Raw genomic sequence first — 26,170 nt, 5'->3', positions numbered from 1 at the left:
GTAGAGACTGAGAAAGGAGAAATGTGCTGTCCCAGGGAGCGTTCTAACCCCCAGTTCTGTAATAAAACTTCTCAGGTGTTTGTAGACGTGTACCCTGGCTAGGCTCTGTGCCTCCTTGAGGAGGCTGCTCGCCTTGTGCTCTGCACTCCCAGGCTCCCCCCCAGCTGTACATGGAGCCCAAATGACTCCGCGCATTGCTCAGAACCTGCTGTTTCTGGAATACGCAGGGTGCGACCCAAAGAAGATGATTGTCACTGAAGTTCATGGGAGCTGGGTTATTTGGTTCAAAGTCAGGCATGGTGGCTAGTATGAACATGGTGAATAATTTGAACGCAAACCAGGTTATAGGCTTTGGCCTGCCATGGTGACAGACGGGCTGTGCCTCCTCCCTCAAAGATCACTCTGAATGCCACCCAAAATCAAAGATGTATGTCCCTTTCTTAGCCTCATACTAAACTGGTTTTTCTTTTATTTGTTCCCATGAATCTCCCCTGTTGCTAATTCTCTTACAGCCTTTTGAGGAAATGTGCTCTAGGGTTGAAACTTTGAGCTTTGCCTCCCATCCTAGAGGCAAATTTATGTCTAGACTGCATAACCCAGGGTTGCTTTCCAGTTCCTGGGCCTGGGTGTGCACCTTCCCTGCTCTTATTTCCTTGCACTGTGAAAAAAAACCTCAGGTGCACCACCTGGAAGCAGGCCGTTCCATGCTTCAGCCCAGTCCCAGGCTTGACTAATCAGGGGCTTAGGGTTGCAGGATGCAATATGGGAAGAGGGATGTAATTTAATACTCAGGAGCAAAATATGCCTTTTACTTGCCACCCTTTATATTGGGTTTTACTGCTGCCTTGCCCCCTTGAAAATATAGACCTGAGAGTCCATGGCTAGATTCAAAAGAACTGTCAGGACATGCAGGACAGTTTCACATGCTACGCATTAGTGAGCCTAACAGCAACTCAGGATCTCCAGAACAGTAAGAAACAGCCAAGAGAATCAATGATTCAAGCCGTTTCAATGTGGTAAATTACAAAGGCAGTGAACGTGCTGCTGCTCCAAGTCTTAGTTGAAAATTATGCATTGTGAAACATGGAACACAACACACAGGACCAGTGTATCCTTCTGAATGGGCATATATAAGGGATCTACACAGCTCTCCGGTGCCAACAGGATCACATGAGCATGTGCTGCAAATGAGGGAAGGTAAGGGCTACAAGCCTCCTTAATTCCCTTTAAACCCAAACAGTGGCGAAGGCTGAGAAAATCCAGGGAAGGGGTAGCAGAGCTGTACTGAGGACCACAGAGGGGTGATAGCTCCTATGAAGTTGATTCTGGCTCTGTGTTTGGGTTGCTGTGTAGTTAGTACACAGCTCTTCTTCACTTTTCTTATATCAGACTTTCTCTCTCCCATCTAGTGCTGCCCAAGTACGAGGTCCTGGTGAAGCTGCCCAAGAAGATCACTATTAAGGACGAGGAGATTCCAGTGTCCATCTGTGGTCTGTGAGTCACAGAGCTGGAGTAAATCTCTTATGCTTATCCTTCACTCCTCCTTTCTGCTGAGGACTGAAAGAAGAGCTGGGGAAGGCTTTTCATACTTTTCCCAGACACCTAGTACAGGCTTGTTCTACCCAATCAATCCTGAGCCTGCTACTTGGCCTGAACAGTCAAAGTGAAGGGTCTTCTCTATGTTCCTTAAAAGATTATGCCAAACCAATCTGCAGCTCTCTCCTCCCAGTTTACTGTATATTTTCTTTTTTTGTCTTTACATTGCCTCAGTTAAAGCTTCTCTGCCAATCCTGAACCCTCAAATACTCAGAGATGTCAGATCAGACATCTGACAGGTGGTGCAAACCCAGTGTTCACATTTTTAACTCATAAATTGCTCCTCCTGAGCCCTTGGTTGCCTTTCTACTTTTTCACTGACCCTTTGGCAGTTTGTGATACTCCTGGCTTAAATAATTTTCTACAGACAATCTTCTTCTGCATTCCTGCAGAGACCTCCCACCTAGAACAGATTCTAATGGATGATGGAAGAGTCTCACCATGGAAATGATGGAAATGTAATCACTAGAATCATTAAAATATCAGATTAGTCAGCCTTTAAGAAATATTAGCAAGGCATCCACAGAGGTCTTTAAGGAGATGTGTCTGAGTGTGACTCTGATTGTCTCATCATCTAATATATTGTTTAACACTATGCAATTATAGGTACACCTATGGGAAGCCTGTTCCTGGTTTGGTGAATGTCCAAGTGTGCAGGAAATTTTCCCATTCTTCTTCAAATTGTTATGGAAAAGAAGCAGAAGCTGTGTGTGAAGAATTCAGTAGGGAGGTGAGTCCCGAGATTAAAATGTAGGGGTCTTTCTTACGGGTAATAGGCAATGTTGTCTAAGGGAGGCCAAATCTGTGACTGTTGGGAGATAGTAAGACATCGAGATAGCACTCTGTTGGGGGGGGAGCAGATGTTCTCAGAGGAAGGCATTCTTAAGAGGTGAGTCATTAAACTGGAAACAGAACTGATGAAGCTGAAATCCTGACCCCATTGAAACTAGTGACAAATGTCCAGTTAGCAGCTGTGAGGTCCCTGCTATTGATCCCCAAACTGAGAAAAGAAGCTGTGAAAGAATTTTGTAACTGTGGGAGGGACTGGAAGGGAGCAAGGAGCAAAGAAGATGAGGAGAAAACAAGAAGGCAGTATTGTATATGGGTCAAACACAGGAGAAAGGAGAAAGGGCAACAAGGAAAAGACTGAAGACTACAGAAGAAACAGGTAGAAAAACAGAACCAAGGTAGGAGGGAACAAGGAACAAGGAAACCTGTGCATGCCTTGGAGAACTGAGTGCCAAGTACCTCACAGAATACAGAAAATGTGTGGATGAAACACTAGGAAACAGGCTGTAATCAAGTTCTGGTCTTGGAGACAGCCCTAGAACATAAGGCTGGGATTTCATGAACAGAAGCATGTTGGGTTTGGGGTATCTATTCTTGTCCCACAAGGCACCAAATTTGTTCACAAAATTCCAATTTTCTCTCCAATCCCCTGCTTAGGCAGATGCTCGTGGGTGTGTTTCTGGTGTAGTAAGGACCAAGATCTTCCAGCTCCAGCGCAGGGGATATGAGATGAGCATTGAGGTACAAGGCAAGATCACAGAAGATGGCACAGGTATGTATCACATGGAGATGGCACAGTGACAGCAGGCTATAACAGGAGGGCCTGGCAAAGATGAGGAAGGTGGAGTAGCATGTCTAGAAATGCTGCTATTCATTAATAATCCCTCTTTACTGTGCTCTCTCTCAGGAATAGAGATGACTGGAACAGGCTCCTGTGGAATCACATCCATCATGAGCAAAATCAGCTTTGACCTGCTGGACTCTCAGTACAGACCAGGGATCCCACTCTTTGGGAGGGTAGGGAACTTCTGAGACCCTGGACAATAAATGACATAGCAAACTCACAAGTGCACAATCCCCTCAGATGGAATAGCAGTGTGTGCAGATGACATGGTCCACCTTCCTCTGCCTTTGCACAGGCAAATGAATTACTGATAGTTGGGGCGCAGATGGCACAGGCACATGGCCCTGAACCTCCTGGCAGTCAGCCCAGTACAGAATAGAAGGCCCGTTGTTCTGACACATGAGAATAACATCAGGGAGCAGCAAGCATGGGCTATTCCACAAGGGAATGTTATCCGTGTGCAAAGGGTGACCACAACACAGGTAGGCGTAGTGACCTCATCAACAAGGGCACAGTCCCACGGTACCCAACCAGACTGAGCAGAGCAGGGGTGGTGAGAGTAGCAGGTTCCACCAACAGTCCAGTGACCACCAGACAATGTGAGGTGATGAGTCAGGGCTGAGCTCAACCAAGGAATTCCAGTTAACCAGATGGGAACAGCTGGGGAAAAAGCTGGGTGTAGGTCTACCTCCTTTAGTCAAGGACTGGGCAAGGCACAAGCCTGAACTTAGAGTTCCTGAACCAAGAGGCAGATGATATATGGTGGAGGTCCCAAAGGAGGCTGGCCAGGGGAGTTAAAACTTACTGAGGAACTTAGGGCCCTGACAGATAATTTCCCCGGGCTGATCAACTTGTTTTGCTAAGAATTTTCTCAGTTGCTGCCTCAGACAGCTCAGGACTCACCTCACACATTCCCACATTCATGTCTTTTGTTCTTCTCCATAAAGAAACATCCTCCTTGGCAAGGAGGAAAAGAGGGAAGAGGTTTTAGGACTTGGGAATTGTTTTCTGTTTCTAGTCTAAAACTTGAAGTTTGTTTTTGCTCTGTTAGGTGAAGCTGGTAGATGGCACTGATGCTCCGATTGCCAATGAAACCATCACGATTTCTGTGGATGGAGACAAATACAAAGGGAATTACACTACAGATGAGCAGGGACAATCCTGGTTTTCCATAGACACTACCACCTTCACACAAGCCTCCCTGGAAATCCGAGTGAGTGGCAGAGACAGGGCAGAGGGACTGGGGTAAGCTTCTGTCTTTCCGATCAGCAGGGAAAATATCTATCCATGGGTTATCAGTCTTTCTGCCAACTGGAAGATAAAGCAAGTTTCTTGGCAGGTCACCTCTCTTCTCCGTGTCTCCTATGCATGTTCTCTACCTTGTTCTAAGAATGGGAAATATAGAACATACACAGAGTTTTTCTGCGGACTTTCATGTGACTTGTTACCTGGTTTTGGTCAGCTATGAACTTTTTATTCTTCTTTATCAGGCTGATCATAAACCTGAGCTGAACTGTTATGACAGCGACTGGATCACACCTTCATATGAGCATGCCATGCGTAGAATAAGTCGGTTTTACTCCCCCAGTAAGAGCTTCCTCAAAATTGAACCGAAGCCTGAGACATTAAGTTGTGGCTCCCCCACGGAGATCCAGGTGCACTATATCTTCACACCAGAGGCCATAGGAGAGCAGAAGAAAATTGTCATTTACTATTTGGTAAGAATTATTTGTGGTTACTTTGATCTATGGCCACAGAGAGCACTGTGGCACATACAGCTACGTTCCATCATGAGCAACCACAGCACTGCTGTATGGTCAGTCCTTAGCCAGTAATGATAGGGAGAGATTGAAATGGAAAGTGTTGCCTGTGGCAGTGGGGTTTAAACACATTTCCGTAATGTTTCTCATGTTGTCTTCTGTGTGCAGACTTGGGTAGGGTGTACTTGTTTTATTAAGAACAAGAGAGACAAAATATTGATGGAGAGACCATTGTCTTGGGCACAGCCATTGAAGACTTTCATTTCATAATACTCCACTCCCAGTTTCCCCAATTCCAAATTCTGGTTAATATATGGTCACAGCTCAGAAACCAGCACCCTACAAGAAGATGAAAGATGAGGAGGAAAGCTGTTTTGTCCTTTGGTAGTCATCTGGCCAGTGAAACTAAAGCAACACCTCTAACTACAGTACCAGAAAAGCCCAATAAGCTTAGATCTTAGGTCATATATTAGGCAATGATGGAAAGTTTGGGATACCACAGTAATTGGAACGGACTATAACATGCTGGCATTGAGACCCATGAATTGGTTCATTTGGGGGGGGGCAGAGAAGAGACACTAATTCAGCTGTGACCGAACAATGACCTATAAGTTTCGCTTGGGAGAACAGGAAGAATCAGATGAATATTCAAATAGAACTTCTTTCCCCCTAAATTTATTTTTCTGGTTATCCCACTTAACGACACTAGCAGAAGAGATGAGAGTAGCCTTGGAGAGCCAGAAGAAATCAGTGGAACAGACACTTCTGTTCTGATGGATTGTACAGAACATCGCAGGGGACTTGGACTGAGATTACAAAAAAGAGAATAGAAACCTGTGATAGAGACGTCCATGTGCTTACTTTCAAGACTGATAACAATAAATTGAAGCACAAGATTCCTGTTTATCCCAGTAGCCTGGGAAAGCTGGTCTTAAGTGTATACACACAGCAGGTAACCAAACACTGAGGAACTTACATTTTTATAGGTGTGGATCCCACACCTTGAAATTAAAATATGGTGCTATGGAATAGATATCCTACATGGAAAGTAATTGTATGAAAGGCATTTTTGACTGTGAAAAGGGAAACTTTTTCTAGAAATGAGGAAATTAGAGGTAGCATTCAGGCTGTTGCTTACTGCCTGACTTCAGATACCTTATTCAAGCTCTTATTACTTACAGCCTGTGCTCTTCTATTCCAGCTCTGTGTGAATTATGAAACTAATCCTGATTAATTTTTTCTCCAGACTGTTTCACAATGCAACTGAGAGTGGAATGAGGAGAACTTTTGATCTTCAGTCTGTTCTAAATTGTTAGAAATGTGAACATGACCCCCAAACTTATGTGTGCTCAGAGGCAAAGTGCATCTGAACCTGATCTATACATGCAATATGTACAAATGGGAAGCCAGGTCTGACCAATGAGGAAACATCGGTCCTCTTAGCAGTGAATACTTCTGTCTCCAAAGACCCAGTAAATTCCAGTCTGGCACTTGCTTAATATCTTCTTGGGTTTGCTCACCGTTGGCAGTGCTATTCATACTCACACTCTACAGTTAACCCAGTGAATGTTCATTCTCCTTCCCTTCAACACTGGTAGCAACAATTACAAGAAGGTTTCTCTGTCACACAGGTGATGGCCAAGGGAGGCATTATATTAGCAGACACCCATGATCTGACTGTGAATCCTGGAGATGGTGAGCAGAACTATGCATTTTTAGCATCTCTGATGATAATTTGGGGGAAGGGGGGATGTAGAGAAATTATTTCAATTCAAACATTTAATGTTTTAATTTAAATACTTTTTCAAAATTTAATCTTTTTTTAAATGAAGTGGCTTGGGTTAGTTTTGTTTTTTCTGAGTTCTGCCAGGTGCTATTTTTTTAAATGAGAAAATTTTAGAAAATGCAACAAAAAATATGCATAATGTTTTGGTCATGTTCTCCTCAAACCAACACTTTCTGCTGACCACTCTACCCTATCCAGGCTGTGGATGCTTACCAGTGTTGTGAGACTCATGTACAGTGAGCAGGAAGAAGATCATGTCTCCTTTTCTTTCTCCTTCTCACTTTCCTTGATTTTTGGAGTATTGTTTCTCCCTTACAAGCATGCAAACACACACATACTTATATTCTAACCAATACATTTGATTTTATTCATATAAATGTCCAAGGGATACACATTTGAGTAACTGAGACTGGTTATGATGCATCTTTAAAAGTCTTTCAACAATAAGACCAGGGAGACATTTTGGAAGTCTATGAGAAGGAGTTGCACTGCAGTGGGTATAAACAGTATATGGAAGTAAAAGATTTTGAGTGCTGTGTATTCATAGAAAGTTCTGCATCCTCACTAGTAGCAGTGACTAAACTAACATGCTGGCTCATATCAAGAGATGTTCTATCACCTTGTTGAGATTGTGACATGAAGCTCAGGCCCCGCTAGAAAGAGTCTTTCAACATAGAGGGGCATTTTCCACTGCGGTTGGAGCAATAGTTTCGTGTTCTAGTTAAATGCTTGCTCAGCAGTAACTTCGCAAAGTTATTCTTCCAGCCACTCTGCAACCTTGACTGCTGCCACCCATTACAACAGTCCCTCATTTCTACGTTTTTTCCCTCATCTATTTTTTGTAGACTGCAGAAGATCTTGGAGCTTGAGGAAAAAGGGGGTTGGGAACATCAAGAAATTATGCCAGATGTTAACGGGGGAGAATCTAGAAGGCATGCTGAGGCCCACCAAACTAATCTCGTTTGGCTATTACACAATCACTGTTTGAATGCAGGTGTCTTCAGGAACAGCCAAAGACTTCAGTCATGTATCAGTATTCCTGCCTCTGCTAACTAAAAATGTTCAGCATGAATGAACTTGACCTTTTTATCTGGGGAAGGCAAATGTGTATAGTGGAACTTCTTGTATGTTGCTTAGCCTTTTTTCTCTCTGTTAGGTTATGGGACGTTTCAGTTGACCTTCCCTGTTGAGGCGAAAATTGCTCCCCTGGCACGGATGCTTGTGTATACCACTTCACCCAGTGGGGAAGTCATTGCCAGTTCAGCAGATTTCCAGGTTGAAAGTTGCCTCCCCAATAAAGTGAGTATAAGTCAGGGTTTATGCAACCCTTGTTTGTCTTGTGGTCAGTAGTTCAGTTATGAGTTCCAGAATGGAGACAGAATTCACAACAGCTTCATGAAATGGTCTGACCAGATGTTGACTGAGGATTAGTGACTGAAACTCCAGAATAAGTTACAAAGCCATAACTATAAAAAGTGGAGCAAGACAGAATAAGAAAGAGAATCATTCATCATTATTAATTACATTGGTCAAAGCTGAATATACATTAGAAGAACTGCAAGACACTAGCAGAGCTCAGTTCACAAGACTAGATGCTTCAGTATAATAGCATGTAACAGCATCTGGAAAAGTGGCTGCTTTAACTTCCTCTTGGGGTTGCAGGTCAAATTGAGTTTTGTACCCAAGGAAGGTCTTCCTGCCTCCAACACACGCCTGCAGCTCCATACCTCACCCAGGTCCTTGTGTGCCCTCCGTGCTGTGGACAAGAGCGTTCTCCTTATGAAGCCTGAAGATGAGCTCTCCTCCAGCTCTGTAAGTCTTGGCTATTTCTGGTAATAAGCAGGTACAAGAACCAACTAAGTACCTATTAACACCACTATAGACATGGGGCCATGTATTTTTATAGTTGCATTCACTACACTTGTTTTTTAGAGGCTGGCTTTTATCATTGGACTGTTAGGTAGTGTCTGTGTCCCTCTAAGTGCTGACCTGCCACATTTTTCCCCGGTTGTTTGCATTTGCCCAGGTGTATAATCTTCTCCCACTGAAGGAAATCCGGGGTTACAGCTTCAAGGACTACTACCTGGAAGAAGACAACGTAAACCCTTGTGTGTCACTTGACAACATATTATTAAATGGATTTGTCTACATACCCATTTCTCCTGACGGTGAAGGTGATGCCTATGACGTTCTCAAAGTAAGCGCCAGCCTCTCATTTTAATTTGTTATTCCTTTTTGGAATTCAGTCTCCTCTCCTCTTCTCACCTGCCCTGAAGGCCTTTTTAGTGAACTTTGCTGTGAGCTTGCTAACTCACAGCAAGACAATTTTGTACACAAGACAATAACCAGGCCCAGGCCCTGCATCTATGCAGCCTATCATTGGTACCTGAGTGCTTTTCTGAACAATTAAGACTTTGAAAGGTCTCCTCATTGCTAGTAGAGATACCTGCAAATGGGCTCGAGTAAGGAAACAGTCCTGAGAAGTGACCTCTGGTGCCATAACATTAGAAACTCTTCCTCAGTCATGCACGTTCTCCCTCTACCTGGTGTAGATAGGTCTTTAATAAAGTGCCAGTTACTTTCATAACCCGCAAACCCACCTATACACATCTAAAGAGTCCTGCACAAGACTTTTTGGGTACCCTCAATCCAATGCTTTTCACACATGTCATTTTCACCCACGCAGATGTCCCCAAGGTAGACCTGTGGCCTTAGCTTCCCATCTGATCATGCCAGGATTTAGCCTTAGGATGAGTATAACATGATAAAGCCTCAACATCTGGGTTGAACCAATCTATCTGGCATTTATATACAAGTATTTGTTATTCTGATTGATCCCAGACTTAAGTACATCTATTCTTGACATACTAGAAATAGTTTATTTTCAAAAGTCTGTTTGCATATTTTTTGTTCTTGTTTCTCTTTGTTTACTAGGAATTGGGCTTAAAAGTCTTCACTAGCAGCAAGATCCATAAGCCTGAAATCTGCCAGCATTACCCAGGACACATGATGGAAAGGAGTTACAGTGGTTCTAGTACCTGCTTCATTTTACCTCCCACACAACTATCTAAAATTTACCACCCTGCTTCTTTCCTTCCCTCTACTTCTTTGAATATTAATTACACCAGGCAGATCAGATTCTGTTCAGATATGCTGATCTAATTCAGGATCACTCCCTTCTGGACTCAGTCCTGAAATATGAAATTGATCCACCTCTGTCTGCTTATCCTCAGCTAGTTGGATGTGCCTGGCTAAAACCATGTGTGCAGCAGGGATCCTGTAGGCACTAAAAGAGTCTGCCAGCAGAAAGCAGTGGCTTTTTTTCTATCATCAGATCTGAGTCCAGCTATGGAAACCTTAAAAAGGAGTCTCTACTTCTAGGTAGTCACATTCTAGCTATAAATAGAGGAACAACTAGAGCAAAAGGGGGCCAAGACAAATGAGAAGGTGGTACAATTTTGGGGGTAGATATTTTACCACTGGGGGCTGAGAAATTTGGTTCTGTTCCCAACTCTCCCACTCACATGACTATAAGAGGCTGGGTAGGTCACATCACTTCTCTGCAGCTTCAGTGACTGTGAAGATAGAATAATGATACTACTTTTTTTTTTCTGAATAGTTCTGAGATTAGAAAGGCTATATAAAACACTCTCACCTGTATCACTTCCAGTCACTGACTTTTCTGGTGCAGTAGCCCAGCTCCCATTAAAAAATCATAGCTTTTGGTCTGGTGATAGCTTCTAGCCTTCTATTCATAACACATCAGATCTTTGGTTTTGAAATGCAGGATTTGTCTTCAGAGCATGGCCTGAGACAGCTGGCTGCTTTGAGAAGATGTAAAGTCTTCTAAGGCTGATGGAAAGCCTTTCACAAGGCACAACACTATGCAACACTGTGAGAAAGCATCTCCCTGTTCTGGAACCATTTATTTGCTAAGGGCCGGAGATATAAAGACCCATATTAATCTCAAAAGCATCTTAGATGGAGGAGGGGAGGGCTAAGTGTGGTTTCTGTTTCTGGTCATATATAAACATGAACAAATCTTCAACCAAATTTATTGAGCTATGTGCAACTGTAATATCTGGAAGCAGTAAGTTGCACATTTGACTCTGTATTGCAATAGAAATGTACCCTCAATAACATCATGATACATGGCTCTTTTGGCACTGCTGGGTTTACTGGCAGTGGGGGAAGAATGCTCAAACCCATCCAATCTCTGTAAGAGGAGCAGCAACATTAGAAAAAATGAAATACTGAGATGACAACAGAGAAATACATTTGTTTCCAGTGGCCAAGGTTTCAAAGTTGTTCTTTCAATTTTAAAATTTTAGCTAATAACCACTACCTGGAAGGAAAGTATCCTCCTGATTTAGAATGGAGTTTGACAGATATTTTCCTTTCTTCCTGTCCTTGAACGAATTTGCTAGTCACTGCATTGAACCTGCTTGAAGATTTGGACTATGAAATAACGGAACATATGGTTGCTGGCAACCCTGTGGAGACCGTGCGGAAGTACTTCCCTGAGACATGGATCTGGGACATAGTTTCAGTGAAGTAAGTCTTTATGGGAATGTAGAGTGTGGTCACTGGGGCAAAACCTCGGAAAATATTTAAACCTCAATGGAATTATCAGTATTTCAGTGAGGGGGGTACTTCTAGTAGACAGAGAGATTTTTCAAGGTCACTAATTATAGGATGCTTTGGGAGAACATGCAGAAGCCAGTGCCTGTATCCCAACTGGTCAGGAGTTTGCTGTCAGCAGGTCTTGTTCAGTAGGCTGAGAAAAGCATAGATGATCAGCAGAATATAACTGAAATCTTGTTCTCCATCCCTCGCCAGCTCTGAGGGCAATGCTGATCTAGACGTGACCATCCCTGACACCATCACCGAGTGGAAAGCCAATGCATTCTGCACTTCGGCAGACACGGGCTTTGGCCTGTCCCCGACAGTGTCCCTCAGAGCCTTCCAGCCCTTCTTTGTAGAGCTCACCATGCCCTACTCTGTAGTGCGTGGTGAGTCCTTCACGCTGAAAGCCACCGTTTTCAACTACCTGACCGCCTGCATCAGGGTAAGGAAGGTTCAAATCCTTCTCTGTACCTGTGTAACTTCTTCTACACCTCTAGCCCTCACCTAGCCTTCTTATCTTATCTCTGACTATCCCTAGACTCTTCACCCCTGAAATTCTTATGTTACTCCTCCTATATACTCCAAACACAGAACCCACAGCTCCCTGCTCCTTTGCTACTGAAGAAATAGATATTGCTATGGCTTCCTAGCTCCCTGTCTCTTACGAGCACCCTTCCCTGATTCTGCTTCTCTCTACAATTGGCAGGTCAGTGTGAGTCTGGCTCCGTCTACTCATTTCCTGGCTACTCTGGTGGAAAAGGAGGAAGAATCTCACTGTCTCTGCGAGAATGGGAGGAAAACCGTGGCTTGGCTTGTGACTCCCAAATCTCTTGGTAAAGGCCTCAGGGTGGTGAAAACTGCAGGGAGGATTTTTCTGTGCTGTTGTCCCTGCTCAGTATCTGGTGTTAGAGCAACACAATTTCCTCGGAAGCACTGCAGCTGAGTGTCTGTCTCATCTGGTGTTATTTAGGAGGCAAAGGCTGGTGGGCTCAGTGTCCGAGGCTGTGTCTGGCACCACATGCAGTACCATCAAGCCTTACAGCCCTTGGACAACACCTTCTGAAGCCACAGACATTGCTGGCCAGCAGGGATGCTCTGTCAGCTCCATTCCTCCCAGAGCTTAGACAATTGTCCCATGGGATTGTCATATTCTGTTTTCACTGTTGTTGTTATGTGCTGTGGTCATAGCTGTGGTGTACATGCAGGGTAGCCGTGTGCTGAACAGCAGTGGGGCTGGTGAGTCCCACCACTGTGGTGTCCTAGGTTCTGGAAAAGAGTCACCAAAACAGAGTCACCTTTCAATGGCAGTGCAGCTCATCTGCTCCAGGATGGCTACTGATGTAGATAGCTATGTTCTTCTGGGAAAGAAGCAGGGCCCAGGTGTGATAGAAAATCCCCATCCATGAGCCTGCAAATTGAAACTCCTGGAAGTGGCAGTGATTCCCATTGCCTGGCTCTGCCTGGCAGGGCTGGCTGACCCCTGTTTCCTCCAGGGCAGGTGGAGTTCTCGGTGAGCACCGAGGCCCTGCAGAACCAGCAGCCCTGCGGGAACGCCGTCGTGGAGACCCCTGAGAAAGGGCGGAAAGACACGGTCATCAGACAGCTGCTGGTGGAGGTATGTGGGCTGCTGAGTTTGGTGGCACAGAAAGGTAATAATAATTTCACGCTCCACAGCAACAGTTGCTGTAGGATAAAGGTTTTCTGGTTTAGCAGCAATAATGGCTTGTGTGACTCTTATTCTGCACGCGTTTATAAAAGGAGCATTGATAAATCTCACACAGGCCAATAGAGCCCATAACTCATAATGTTGCCATCTCGTAGTAAAAGCAGGGTAATACATTACATGGTGGGACAGAAATAATAAGGCAGGCAATAATGACAGATTTGTCCCAAACACATCATCTGGGAGATAAATGAGAACTCCTTGGTGTTACCTGTAATAAATCACAGGGAGAGGTTGTAAATGGAAGACTTGCCAGAAACTTTATGCGTCTCCTCCAGCGCATGGCCAGTACTCTGGAATACGGAGCAGTCACCACAATATACAAATATTTCCAGACAAAACTACCATCATTGTTTTGAATTGTTTTTATTACACTTTTAAGAATGTTCAAAACAGTATGAACTGACTTTTTTTTTCATTCTTTTGTACATTTTTTTTCTTAAGCAGTGTTTTGCAATGCTAAAACCACAGCTTTTCCCATGATAAATAGCCAGTCATAAAATTAATCCACAGTATAAGAGTCCCTGTGATATTAATAGCAAACAAAAAGTACTAGCTTGCTGTATAGTGAAACCTATATAACATCACATGTCATAATATTGTCATTCCTATGCATCACAGGAAGGAATAGTTGTATTTAACAAAATTAAGTCAGGAGTAATATATAACATTGCAACTCCTCCTTACATTGCAGACATTCCAATTTTCAGTAAGGCAGAGCTAGGATTCATGTAATATGTAACTTCAGAAAATGTTTTGTTAACCTGACTGTAATGATGGAACAATAATCCTATCTGTTAGGCTGTTGGTTTTGGGGTTTTTTTTATTATTTCCTTTATTTACAAATGAATTTGAATGTACAGTGCATTTTGTGTATCAGGGCACGAATAACCTTTTAACATTTCAGGAAAACTTCCTAATTTCATAATGCCTTCAGGAAAAATAGTGTTTATTTTGTTCTTTGAAGATACTGGAAGATCAGAACTATAAAGTCTTTTCTCCCAGATGGCGGGGGAGTGAAAATAACTGAATGAGCATTAAAATTACTTCTGTCGGGGTGTCTGAGAGATTACTGGTCTTATCCTGTTATTGTAATGAGGTAATTAATCTACAGCAAGCCCCGACTGGATAGAATCCGAGATTAGCATCCAAGGCTGAACAGTTAATTAGCAGGGGTGGACACAGTGTAGCTTGCTTGGGATGGAGCTGCATTGTCCCACACACATGGATGTCAAGAGCCCCTGCAGCAGGCAGCGCGTCCTGGGCAGGGAGAAGGGAGTGTGCCAGAACCCCTGGGATGTCCTGTGCCCCTCGGGAAACCAAGCCTCGCTGAGAGCTAGTTGGGAAACAGGATGTTTTTTCACTCAGGAATTTCTCAGCTGGAAAGGAAAATCTTTCAAATAGTTAGAGTTTGCAAGTTTTAATTTCCTGTTGAAATGTTCAAAATCAAACAAAACAATGGATTTCTCATTTAGCTGCATTTCAGAATGACGTACTGAAACAAACAAGAAGGTGACTTTTCAAACAGAAGCATTTAGCTCTGTCATAGTTTACCCTAAAAGCTTTTTCTTTTGCTCCCTACTCTTTTAATCTTTCTCTGTCTTTTCATACTGAAGAACGAGAGTCAATGTATTTTAACTGTGTGAGAAAGTGAAGGTAATACCATTGTTTACATGCTGGAAAAAAATTTCAGCTGGCAAAAGTTGGGAAGCAGTAATGAAGCAATGGGAACCCTCCTATGTGAAGGTTAAAAAAATTGATGCGGGGATCTCACTGAAAAAACTCTGACAAAATATGTTTTCTAGTAAATATTTGATTCATGAGTTTTATGCAGAATGTTTTCAACCAGCTCAACAGAAAACAGGTCTTTTCTGACTTCAAAAATTAGGCTAGAAGTTTCTGAAACAGAGGGACACAATCACGAGTTGACTGTGGCATGTATTTCAATTTTGGATGTCGTAACATGTCGCTTGTGGGTGCATTGGAGGGCTCCAGTTGCCACCCGTCAAAGCTCTCGCACCTTGGAAGAGAGAGCCCTGTGGCTCTATTAGCACTGTTGGCAACATCATCTTGCATGTTATCTGCATCATAACCTGTGAAGCTAAAGGGCATCTCTCAGTAATAAGAAAGGAAAGAACATGTATTAAATATCATGCTTGTAATTAGCCAGTATGTTATAGTCCCCGATTATCCTCAGTTTAGTACATGGAGAAAAAAACTTTGTAAGCAATTTCTGAAGACTTTTCGGTATAAAGAAGTTATTACCACAGGAGAATTTATAAGTATTTAATTTTCTCAGAGTCCCTTTTAGTTTCCTTCTTGATATTTCTTCCTGTTCTTTTGTTGTTGTATTTTCTCATTTTTTGCTTTTTTTCTTCCCTTTTTCCCCAAGCCGGAAGGGACTGAGGTGGAAACTACCTACAATTCTGTGCTCTGTGCATCTGGTAAGAGCTTTTTGCTTTCTAGGACTTTCTTTGCTGATGTAGAGACTAAAGACAAAGGGAGAAGATAAGGTTTGTGAATGCAGAAAAGAACGGTGTAGGGATCTGATAAAATTGAACAAACTAGATGTATGTCCAACTGGTAGTGAAACTAATTCTTCCTAAAGGAGAAAAGCTGAGGCTGTAATAGTCCCTGCAATTACAGAGGCAAAAGCATATCTCTTAGGAACTGAGGCTGGCCAGGTCCCTGTAGAGAGAAAATATCTGGGATTTAATATGGTTGTCTCTAACATCTTTCATTCAATGGGTATAAAATCATAAACTGGGCTCTGCAGTAAGCCAGGTCTGCCCACCAAAGCAGAAGAGGCCAGAAAAATAGGCTGGAAAGCGTATTTGTCAGTCAAGGCCTGCTGATAGTGCCACGCAGAAGTCCATGACAGTCTGTGTGTGAGGGTACTGCAGGCCCAACACAAAATTTGCAGGATGGGAAACTTCCACAACAAAATTACAGATGAATGGATTTGTTGAAAGCAGAAAAGTCCTGTGCAGGGGATGGTGTCTCACCCTCTTAGCTGCTACCCGTGCATGTAGATATAACTGGAATTGTAACCAAATTGATCTGTTTTTTATGCCAGAAAAGTCAATGTCAGAGCCAATCTCCCTGGTTCTCCCAGAGACTGTGGTGGATGGCTCAGCCAGAGCATATTTCTCAGTGCTAGGTAAGTGAAGCATTCTTGAAGTGTAACATGCTATTTTGAAACACTGCCATGTTTCTTCAGGCTGTGCTTAGTCTACTGGCAAGCCCTGAACTGTGCTAATTTACAATGGAAATTGTCCCGTTCCCCAGGTGACATCATGGGCACTGCCACGCAGAACCTGCACCAGCTCCTGCAGATGCCGTTCGGCTGTGGAGAGCAGAACATGGTCCTGTTTGCACCCAACATCTACGTCCTGGACTATCTGAACAAGACAGGGCAGCTGAGCGAGGAGGTCAAATCCAAGGCCATCGGATACTTAGTGAGCGGTGAGCTGGGACACGGCTTTTGCTTCTCTGTTCATTCCTTCCCTTGGGAACTGGATAAGGCCACTATCGGCCACTGGCACGTATGATCCGGGGGAGGCTGTCCTGGTGCATTCTCCGGAAGGGAGCATGACACCGTGGTAGGTCAGGTGTATATCATACAGTATCTATAAGAAAGAATCCTACACTCAAGTGGAGGTGCAGGGTGAGAGAGGACAGCAGCCAAACAAGAACATAGAAAAAATCCAGGACCGGCAATAACTCAAGAGTTCTCTCCGTATGAAAAGGGATATATGACGTACATAAATCAGACTGTAATGGCAGCTGATTATGTAGATCTTGGACCCTCCTTAGGATTAAGATTTAGAAAGTGTCACTCATCTTTGACTAGGCCAGAATTTTAACACACTAGCTAGGACACGTTGGCAGACTTAACACCAATACATATGGACATGGTGGATATCTGCTGACTAACAAGGGACTGTTTTTACTCAGTTATTTCACAGAAAAATTGCACTTCCTCCAATGAAAATTATCCTGTTTGATGCATCCCTATCCTGCGTGGGCTCACATTTGTATTCAGTTCTCCTCTGGGAACCATTTTCCCATTTCTCTAAAATCTGGGATACACGTACCTCTTCTCATCAAGTCTAGGGCAGAGAGCGGCAATGACTAAAGATACCCAGTTTCCAGGCGTTTTAGGAGAGAGGAAGAGCACAAGGACGGAGGTGCTCGGAGCTGTGGGTTTGCCTGAACTTCCACTGTAACACTCAGCAGCATAGCTCACCCTTGTGCCAAGAGAAGGGGGACACTGTGTCCCATGTCTGCTACATTTCCTTTGCATGGCTCCTTGAAAAGTACTGTGACAACTAAAATATTCTTCCACTCTCCATTTCAGGGTATCAAAGGCAATTGAAGTACAAACACTGGGATGGTTCTTATAGCACCTTTGGGCCCCGTTATGGGCAAGTTGGGAATACCTGGTAAGACTTCAGTACCACTGGCTTTGCATTTCTGCTTTTCATGACCTCCCTTTCCTCAGTGTTGTCTTGTGCTTGGTCATTGTGGAGGTTGAAATGGAGGTGGAGATGAAATTATAATCACGACATCATAGGATAATCATGTGGGATAATGGAGCAGAGAAGGATGCTAAAGGACATGCCTTTTCGGTTCGCAATGCTGCAGATAGCTACTTACCTGACACCCCTCTTCAGCTCGAGTGAGGGTGACCTGCAGGATGCCCTAGCTAGTTCTTGTTAGCAGAAGATGCTGATGAATCCCCAGAGTGCCGTTGCCCACCTACCTGCAGCCCTCAGGGCTATGAAGGGCTGACTCCATTTAGCATTGGTCCCTACCTCCCTGAGTCGCTAAGCTAGCTCACAGTTTCCAACCAGCCCACTGTGACCAAGTCCTGCAGCCTCTACTGCTTTCCTCCAGAACAGCGATGCCCACATGGGCCCTATGACCTCTGATGGATACAGGGCCCGCTCAGGATGTCTCCGTTCCCTCTGTCACTTTCAGGCTCACAGCCTTTGTCCTCAAGTCCTTTGCCCGGGCCCGGCCTCACATCTTCATAGATGAGAAGCACATCCAGGATGCTTTGGTCTGGCTCACTCAAAAGCAGAAGGAGAACGGCTGTTTCCGCAGTTCTGGGACACTCCTGAACAATGCCGTGAAGGTAACGTTTCTGCCTGGTTGGCTCCATATGGGCTTTGTCAGGCTGGAACTTGACCATAAGTCACTCTGGGACCAACAGAGCTATTTCAGCACTTGGGGGTTGGGGAGGAGTGGGGAGTTATATATGTGAGCTATCACAGAAGCAGGAAGAAGCCAACAGCATCTTCCGAAGGACCTACCATGAGGAGGCTAGGAAGAATTTGTCCCTCCAGGATGTAGACAAGTAGCACAGGGAGAAGCCAGCGGTGCTGTGGGGGATCAACATCTATTTTTGTGATTCCTTGCAGGGTGGAGTGAATGACGAGATCACGCTGACGGCCTACATCATTATTGCATTGCTGGAGGTTCCTCTGCCTGTAACCGTATGTGTCTGTACCCCAACCTGAGCCAGAGATGGTACTAACCTGCCCTATTAGTGGCCTCCCAGATTATCAGGTCCCTTTATCTTTTGAAAGAAATCCTGTCTGAATACTCTTTCCTTTCAAGCCTAGACTGGAATAACACTTTTCCTCCATTTTCCTTCCCTGTCCAATCCTGTCTCCCATATACATATTTCACTTGATCTTTTTCAGAGTTTGTCGTCGTTTAACCCCAGCCAGCAACTAAGCACCACGCAGCCAGTCGTTCACTCCTCCCCGCTCCCACAGGGACAGGGAGGAGAATTGGGGAAAAAAAAAGTAAAACTTGAGGGTTGAGATAAGAACAGTTTAATAACTAAAATAAAATATAATAACAACAACAATAAAAAATATTATAATAATAGTAATGAAAAGTAATATAACAAAAAAAAAAGAGAAAGAAAACCCAAGAAAAGACAAGTGATGCACAATTCAAATGCTCACCACAAGCTGACCGATGCCCAAGCAGCAATCCGCCCCCCTGGCCAACTCCCCCCAGTTTATATACTGAGCATGACATTCTGTGGTATGGAATATCTCTTTGGCTAGTTCAGGTCAGCTGTCCTGGCCATGCTTCCGCCCCCGGCTTCTTGTTCACCTGCTTGCTGGCAGAGCATGGGAAACTGAAAAATCTTTAATTTAGGATAAGCGCCACTTAGCAACAACTAAAACATCAGTGCGTTATCAACATTGTTGTCACAGTAAATCCAAAACAGCACCGTACCAGCTACTAGGAAGAAAATTAACTCTATCCCAGCCGAAACCCAGAGAGAGTTCTTTTGTAGAGAATCATGCTTTTGCTCCTTTAAAAGAGTACAGCTTGGATTAACAGTGAGTTAAATAATATTTAAATCTCTGAAATGAGCCAAATAGTTTTTCTACACCCACAAAAATCTCCTTTTGTTTGTTGGAATAGTACATTCTTGTTGAACCACTTATATGGGCTTATTGTGTTGACACAACAGCACAGGTCTGTAAAAAAAGGTGGCACACTCAGGGATTCCTTCTCATTTTTTCTGCCTCTTCTACACTGTTTTATGGGAAATCCCCATCCTTAATGCTTGGGGAATAAGGTATACCTATAGGTAATAAGGTATACCTATAGGGAATACCATAAACAGTAGTCTGTGAAAAGCCTGAGGCCTATTTAAAAGCATTGTGGGTTTGGTCATTCTGATCCCTGAGTCTGTGAACCCCTCACTGTGAGACAAGCCTCTGGTGCAGGTAAAATTGGGGTGTGAATTGCAGCAGAAGGACTGCTGAGCCAGGATGGGTGCCAGGCTGCTGTAATCCCTCTGCTCCAAATGTAGTAGGGGCTATTTTTTGTTGAAAGTAAGTTTTTTCCTGTACAGTTAAGAACAAGCAGAAGGAATTATTTTGCAGTGGGGTGACATGGATAACATTAACTTCACCGGAAGAGTATTCTTTCTTTGGTACGTGTTGTGTTTAGAAGGCAAGTTCTCAGGCAGAACTGTATTGGATAACAAGGATGTTTTTCATCTCCTTGAGCCTAAAAGTGCCACTGAATGTGAAGGGGTTTGTAAGAATTTGATTGGGATATGGGTGCATTTCAAGTTAAGCTGCATGAACTCCTGAGCACAGCACAGTCCTTAGGTATTTAATGCTATTGGCAAGCATGAAGAGTATTTCTGTAAATAAAATAAGCCATATTAGACCCCTCATAAAAAACTTATTAGTACTGTCCTGAGCATGTGTATCTACTGCCACGTCCTGTCATTAGACTGAACTCCTCCCCAGCACTTACCTTACAAACGCTAGTAAGCATAGGAAACCTTACGTGAGGGATAGACCCAACCAATTTTGGTTTTATTCTTTGCTTTTTCAAAAGCAGCTGAATTGCTTCTCCAAAAGTGACCACAAAAGTCATCTTCCAGTAGACACCCAGTGAAGGCAAAGTACAAAGCCACAGAAAAATAAGTCTTTTCCTTCTAGACCACTGATTAAGCTGTAAATGTGCTATTAGGCTTCAGATCATGGCATACACCCCCTGCAGTGTTACTGCCTCAATTTTATAGCAGGTTTTCCAGCACAAATGAGGAATAGTCGTGTCTTGCTGAAAGGTCGTGGGGACAGAGTGTCTGTTAGTTAACACTATGTAAAGTAGCTACATTTTGATTTGCTGCAGCAATTGCACTCTTAAACCGTACTTGAGATCCTGGCTTCAAAAAGACATGCATTGCTGATGTTAACATGTCACAAAAAATATTCTAGAAAATAGAAAAAAATATATTCTTTCTTGTGCAGAGACAGAACTTGCCTCCAAACTAGAAGCTATGTTATCAAGGACCAGCAAAATGAATTTTTTTCAGAAGGCCCTAGAAAAGGGGAACTAAACAATAAAAAGGAAAGGATAGATCAGAGAGTGAAAGCACAGAACAGTCTCAGGGTGATAGCTGGAGGAGGAAGGCAAGTATCCAGTACATGTACAGAGAAATGTATCAGAGAACTCCCCTTGCTGTGAGACACAATCAGAACAGTAATTCTTCTCAAGGCAGAAGGATTGAAGCCCTGATTCACAGTCTTTAAATCACACTGGGGAAAAAAAATTACAAGAAGATGTATTAAAGAAAAGCAGATACAAGATAAGGAAGAGCCTTTGGCTGCCCAATCATTCCAGGGGTTATCGGACCTGGAGTGGAAGGGATATACAATGGTACAATCTCTGTCAGACAGGAAAGTACGGATGTCAAGGGTCCATAGGCACCATCCAATTCCTGTTGCTCTAAGACAGACCTCAGCGTGAGCTCTGGCTGCTCCAGCTCAGTCTCTCTCTCCTCGCAGCACTCGGTGGTGCGTAACGCTCTGTTCTGCCTGGAAATGGCAGCAGATGAGAAAGAAAACCACGTGTACACCAAGGCACTGATGGCGTACGCCTTCGCCCTGGCAGGGAAGGAGGAGAAACGGAAGGCATTGCTTAGCTCACTTGAAAAGGAGGCTGTGAAAAAGGGTGAGTGCTCCTGGTGGGACATCTCTTTCTTCCAACCCACTGGCCTTTCATCTTCCCTTGATACAATGGTTTTTGTTGGTGGGGCAATGGCTGCAGGAACTGGCTTCTGTGGGTGGGGAAAGGTGGAGGGAGAGGAAAAACTAGTGCAAAGGGGTTGCATTTTTGAGAACTCCCTCACAGTGCCCAGTCCTACTTCTCTGCTCCAAGGGAGTTCATCCGGAAGCACCAGGCACCATCCCCATCGGTGCTGAACTAAAGGGTAGCTCTGCTAGAGTCTCTCCTCAGTCCGCTCCTCTTGCCACACCAGGCACTGCTTAGCAAAGGCTTAGCAATGTTTACGGCTACTCCTTCCTTCCAGCGCACATGCTCAACGTAGAACAAAGTTGACCTTGCACAGCAGAAGGCATGATAAATCAGAGAAAAGCTGGATGTGCTGAGAGAGAAAGCGAACATACAGGTCATTTCAGAGGCCCCAGCGTAAGCTCCGAGTCCTCCAGGAAATCACATAACGACTCGGAAGCATTCTGGCAGGGTCAGGCCGGACGGTGGGTTTGCCCAAGCGTTGGGGAGCAGGGCTGTGAAGGAAGTACCCCCAGCACCTCTTGCCTTCTCCGCCTGCAGGTGACTGTCAAGCCTGGTCACATTCTTTGGCTCATTTTGCCTCAGAGCCTGTCACTGCCCGCCCCCGGCATCTCTACTCAACAAGGGGAGGAGTGTCATCCTTCTTAGGTCCCTGGTTCCTCGAGCTGCCCAAGCCCATAAATGTCTGTGTGGATCTGGAGCCTAGGACAAAGTGGTATCCAGGCCTGAGGACTGAGCCTCAGCAGTCTCAGGCTAGATGTAAACCTGCAGCAAGTGTAAACCTAACCCTTGCCTCTTCATCCTGCATGACGGATGCATCCTGGAGGCTCTGTCCTCCCAGCTGGACCGGCAGCAGATCAAGAACTCCCTTGCAATGACTACTAATAACTGCTTCTTGTCTTGTCTCCACGCTCCCCGCCTCCTGTGAAGATGGGTCTGTTCATTGGCAGCGACCTGGGAAAGAGCCAGAGGTTGATCTCCCGTACTATCGCTACCGAGCTCCCTCTGCTGAAGTGGAGATGACAGCCTACGTGCTCCTTGCTCACCTCACCACGCAGCCGGCACCTTCCCAGGAGGAGCTGTCATTCGCGTCTCTTATTGCAAAGTGGATCAGTGGCCAGCAGAATCCCAACGGAGGCTTCTCCTCCACCCAGGTGAGCTGCTTCCCTCCTGTGACTTCACACATCAATGTCAGAGGATGGGAAGTGTCAGAGACCCAGGTGGGAGCACAGTAAGTTCTGCCAGGGCAGGGACTGTAGCCCTGCAGTATCTACCACGGTTGCCAAGTTCCCAAGAGGCTAGAGGCTAGTATGTCAGGTAGTGCCTCTGGGAACGACCGATACTTTGATTAATGACCTGGCTTTCTTGACACAGTGGGGCAGAATGGTAGGGACACAAGGGACGTGTGTCTGTGCCATCGGAGAGGGCTCCCACTGGTTTTGTGCGTATGAAGTTGCTGCTTCCCCCAGCGGCGAGCGAGCGAAGGCTGCGCGGAGCTCCACGCCAGGGAGCTCAGGCAACACGCAGCTGCTGGGCAGAGGACACGGGAAGGGAACGGAAACACGCAACAGCTGCTCTTTCGCTCTGTCCTTTGTACTTATAACTGGAGAAAGGGAAGAACGGAGGGGAGGGTGCGTGCCAACAGCAAAGGGCAGGCTGCGGGCGGACAGGCTGTGGAAAGGCTAACCGCATCCCCCCGGGTGCCGGGACCCGTCTCTTTCAGGACACAGTGGTGGCTCTCCAAGCCCTGTCCCTGTACGGAGCTGTCACCTACGCCAAGAGCGGAGCAGCTTCCAAAGTGACCCTGCGGTCGGGAGGGGACTTCCAGCAAGACTTCCAAGTGGATCCCACAAACCGTCTGCTGCTCCAGCGCGTGCCCCTGCCCCAGGTGCCAGGGGAGTACAGCACGGAGGTGTCTGGCGAAGGATGCGTCTACCTGCAGGTGAGGGTGATGGGGGCAGGTGGCGTCCTGGGAGGGGAGCCCCTTGCCAGGCAGGAGCCAGGGAGAGGGCAGAAGGGACAGGAGAGAGGGGAGAAGTGGGAGGGAAGGCTCTGGGAGAGGGAAGAGGAGAAGAGCAGCAGAGGTGTGTGCAGGAGAAAGGCGGGGAGGCAAGGATCCGCAATGTGGAGGAGCTGTGAGAAGGGGAGAAGCGGCGAGGCTGGGTGGGGAGAGGATCGTCGCTCTCCTGCGCCCAGCACGCACGCACACGTGCTCACGCAGAGCTGCTGGCTCTCCTCTAGACAAGCCTGAGGTACAACGTGCAGCCCACACAGGAGGATGCACCCTTCCTGCTTCATGTGTACACCATCCCAGAGACATGTGCGGACTCCAAGGCTCACAAGGTCTTTGACATAGGCATAAATGTCAGGTGAGTCTGTGTTTGGGTCTGAGCCTTCCTGAGAAGCCATGGGAGCTGGACGAGGTCTGGTTGTCCAGGGCGAGCCAGTCTGGAAGCCCTGCAGGAGCAGCACATCCCCTGGAAAAGCGGGCAGGACGCAGCTGGGCTGGGAGGAGAGGCTGTGGAGGAAGGCCATGTCCTGCAGTGGTGGAGCTGTGTGGGTAGCCCAGGGCTGGGCTTGTGAGAGGCTGCACAGATGACCCGGAGACCCCGGCAAGCTGGAGAAGGAGGTGCTGGACTGTCAGCACCACTGTGGTGGTGTGCCAAGTGTTATGGAAAAGGTGGAAGTGCCCCCAGCTTCGACTTGAGGTGCACTGAGTCTTTGTTGCTTGATTCCTTAGTTACACTGGGGAGCGCAATGGCTCCAACATGGTGATTGTTGATGTGAAGATGCTCTCAGGATTCATCCCCGTGAAGTCCTCCGTGAGGAAGGTAGGATGCTGCATGAAGCATTTCTTTAAGTATATCTGTCTTTAATCAGGGGCATCAATTTTCTTATTTAAAGGAGCATCTAATTCTTCTCCTGGTATCTTCACCACTGTTGGACCTGTCTGTCTTTTCCTCCAGGTCTTCCACCCCTCACCTGTGAAGGAGGGGTGAATGAGGGAGGCCAGCAGCAGCACTCCCTTCCCTTCCCACCCCTCAAGCACTTGTGGTAGCTTGCAGCAGCTCAAATATACATGCAGCTTGGCCTTGAGACAGAGAGGTATAAGGAGACCATCGGGTCTAATTCCAGGGACTCAGGAGGCTTGGGAGATGTACGACAGTTGTGACAATGCCAGTCCCTCATTCCATTTTTGTGTCTAGGAGGTGCGAGAGCATGAGATGGTGGGAACTGGAGGAACACTTACTGTGCAGGGCTTCACACAAGAGTGTTTGCCGAGTCCCCTGGGAAGTACTCCTCCTGTGCTTTACTTCTCAGCATCCACCTGCTGAGGTTCTAGGGTGGGAGGAAGCTTAGATGAGTTGAAGGAGATTTGACTAACTTCCCTTCAGATCAGCAGCCTCTTCCATGTCTCCTCTCTCCAGCTCTCAAACACCTGGTTTCACCAGATCCGACGGACAGAAGTTAACACAAACCATGTTCTGCTGTACATAGAGCAGGTGAGGACCGACCCAGGGCGGCCGCGGGGCGCACAGGGAGCTCTGCAGCACGCTGGCAATAGCACGCACAGAGATGGAGAGCAACGCTAAGCAGCTCTGGGCTCGTAAACGCGAAACACAAACCTGTCCGCCACTGAGCTTGCCTCCGTCTCGTAGGAGACACCTCTGTCCCAGCCCTCGGCAGGCTCTGCCCCTGCCCCGCGCACAGACGGGGCCCTGACCAGCCAGAGCCTCCCCCCGTGTGGGGACAGGCCCCAGGGTTTCCCCTCGCCCCTCAGCCAGGCCCGCAGCCCCCGCACCCCCCCGGCCACGGCCACGGGTGCCAGGGGAGAGCGAGGGAGCCCGGGGGCGGCGGTGCGGGGGGCACGGGGGAGCCCGGGCCGGCGCGGAGCCGACCCTCAGCCTCCGCCGCTTCCCTCCCGCAGCTGAGCAGCGAGACCCTCAGCTTCTCCTTCACGGTGGAGCGGGACATCCCCGTGCAGGGCCTGAAGCCGGCCCAGGTGAAGGTCTACGACTACTACGAGACGGGTGAGTGCGGGGCTGGGGGTGCCCCGCTCAGAGGTCCATCTGACGCTGTACCGTCTCAGGGTCCCGGGCTCGGAGGGCTGGGCGCACGGCCTCCTCGGCCCGCTCCCTCAGCGGAGGGCGGCTGCACGGCAGCTGCCGGTGTGAGGGGCGGCCATGCGGGGACCCCCAGACCTGCCCCCTCCGCGGGCGGACTGGTCTCTCCTTTGCACAGGGCCACATAGGATGTGTCTGTAGCCTTCAGGCATGTTCTAACTTGTTTGTGCCCCCCACCCTTCTGACACCCTCTGCCCTCTTGATCTTCCCCCCTCTGGCACCCGTCCCTCTGCCAGGGCTGCCGAGGGGCTCTGACAGCCCGCTCTCTCCCTTCCCTTCTCTTTTCCAGGTGAGTTTGCCACGCAGGAGTACGGCGCTCCCTGCTCCACAGGTAGG

The 26,170-nt window shown here is 46.3% G+C and overlaps 1 protein-coding gene across 2 annotated transcripts in view; it reads left to right on the top strand.

The window, feature by feature from the left end:
• Window positions 1–26,170, top strand: part of LOC115352311 (alpha-2-macroglobulin-like) — a 40,872-nt gene that overhangs the window by 11,334 nt on the left and 3,368 nt on the right. Inside the window, exons 7-35 of one of the 2 annotated variants that reach the window (XM_030040263.2) lie at window positions 1,410–1,494; window positions 2,203–2,326; window positions 3,043–3,157; window positions 3,293–3,402; window positions 4,281–4,442; window positions 4,720–4,947; window positions 6,621–6,684; window positions 7,932–8,074; window positions 8,438–8,587; window positions 8,802–8,972; window positions 9,710–9,803; window positions 11,203–11,329; window positions 11,615–11,843; window positions 12,108–12,234; window positions 12,895–13,016; window positions 15,517–15,568; window positions 16,201–16,284; window positions 16,413–16,589; window positions 17,485–17,569; window positions 18,108–18,264; window positions 18,551–18,625; window positions 21,464–21,629; window positions 22,641–22,864; window positions 23,434–23,652; window positions 23,952–24,079; window positions 24,451–24,541; window positions 25,139–25,213; window positions 25,639–25,741; window positions 26,124–26,165. In XM_030040263.2, the coding sequence (XP_029896123.2) occupies window positions 1,410–1,494; window positions 2,203–2,326; window positions 3,043–3,157; window positions 3,293–3,402; window positions 4,281–4,442; window positions 4,720–4,947; window positions 6,621–6,684; window positions 7,932–8,074; window positions 8,438–8,587; window positions 8,802–8,972; window positions 9,710–9,803; window positions 11,203–11,329; window positions 11,615–11,843; window positions 12,108–12,234; window positions 12,895–13,016; window positions 15,517–15,568; window positions 16,201–16,284; window positions 16,413–16,589; window positions 17,485–17,569; window positions 18,108–18,264; window positions 18,551–18,625; window positions 21,464–21,629; window positions 22,641–22,864; window positions 23,434–23,652; window positions 23,952–24,079; window positions 24,451–24,541; window positions 25,139–25,213; window positions 25,639–25,741; window positions 26,124–26,165 (3,729 nt within the window). Of the gene's footprint in view, window positions 1–1,409; window positions 1,495–2,202; window positions 2,327–3,042; window positions 3,158–3,292; window positions 3,403–4,280; window positions 4,443–4,719; window positions 4,948–6,620; window positions 6,685–7,931; window positions 8,075–8,437; window positions 8,588–8,801; window positions 8,973–9,709; window positions 9,810–11,202; window positions 11,330–11,614; window positions 11,844–12,107; window positions 12,235–12,894; window positions 13,017–15,516; window positions 15,569–16,200; window positions 16,285–16,412; window positions 16,590–17,484; window positions 17,570–18,107; window positions 18,265–18,550; window positions 18,626–21,463; window positions 21,630–22,640; window positions 22,865–23,433; window positions 23,653–23,951; window positions 24,080–24,450; window positions 24,542–25,138; window positions 25,214–25,638; window positions 25,742–26,123; window positions 26,166–26,170 lie in introns of both variants that reach the window. The other variant, XM_030040262.2, reaches the window with a different exon arrangement.

This window comes from Aquila chrysaetos, chromosome 17 (assembly GCF_900496995.4).
Source record: "Aquila chrysaetos chrysaetos chromosome 17, bAquChr1.4, whole genome shotgun sequence".
Lineage (NCBI taxonomy): Eukaryota > Metazoa > Chordata > Aves > Accipitriformes > Accipitridae > Aquila > Aquila chrysaetos.
The sequence above is the reverse complement of the archived record's forward strand: the minus strand, read 5'-3'. Positions and strand labels throughout refer to the sequence as shown.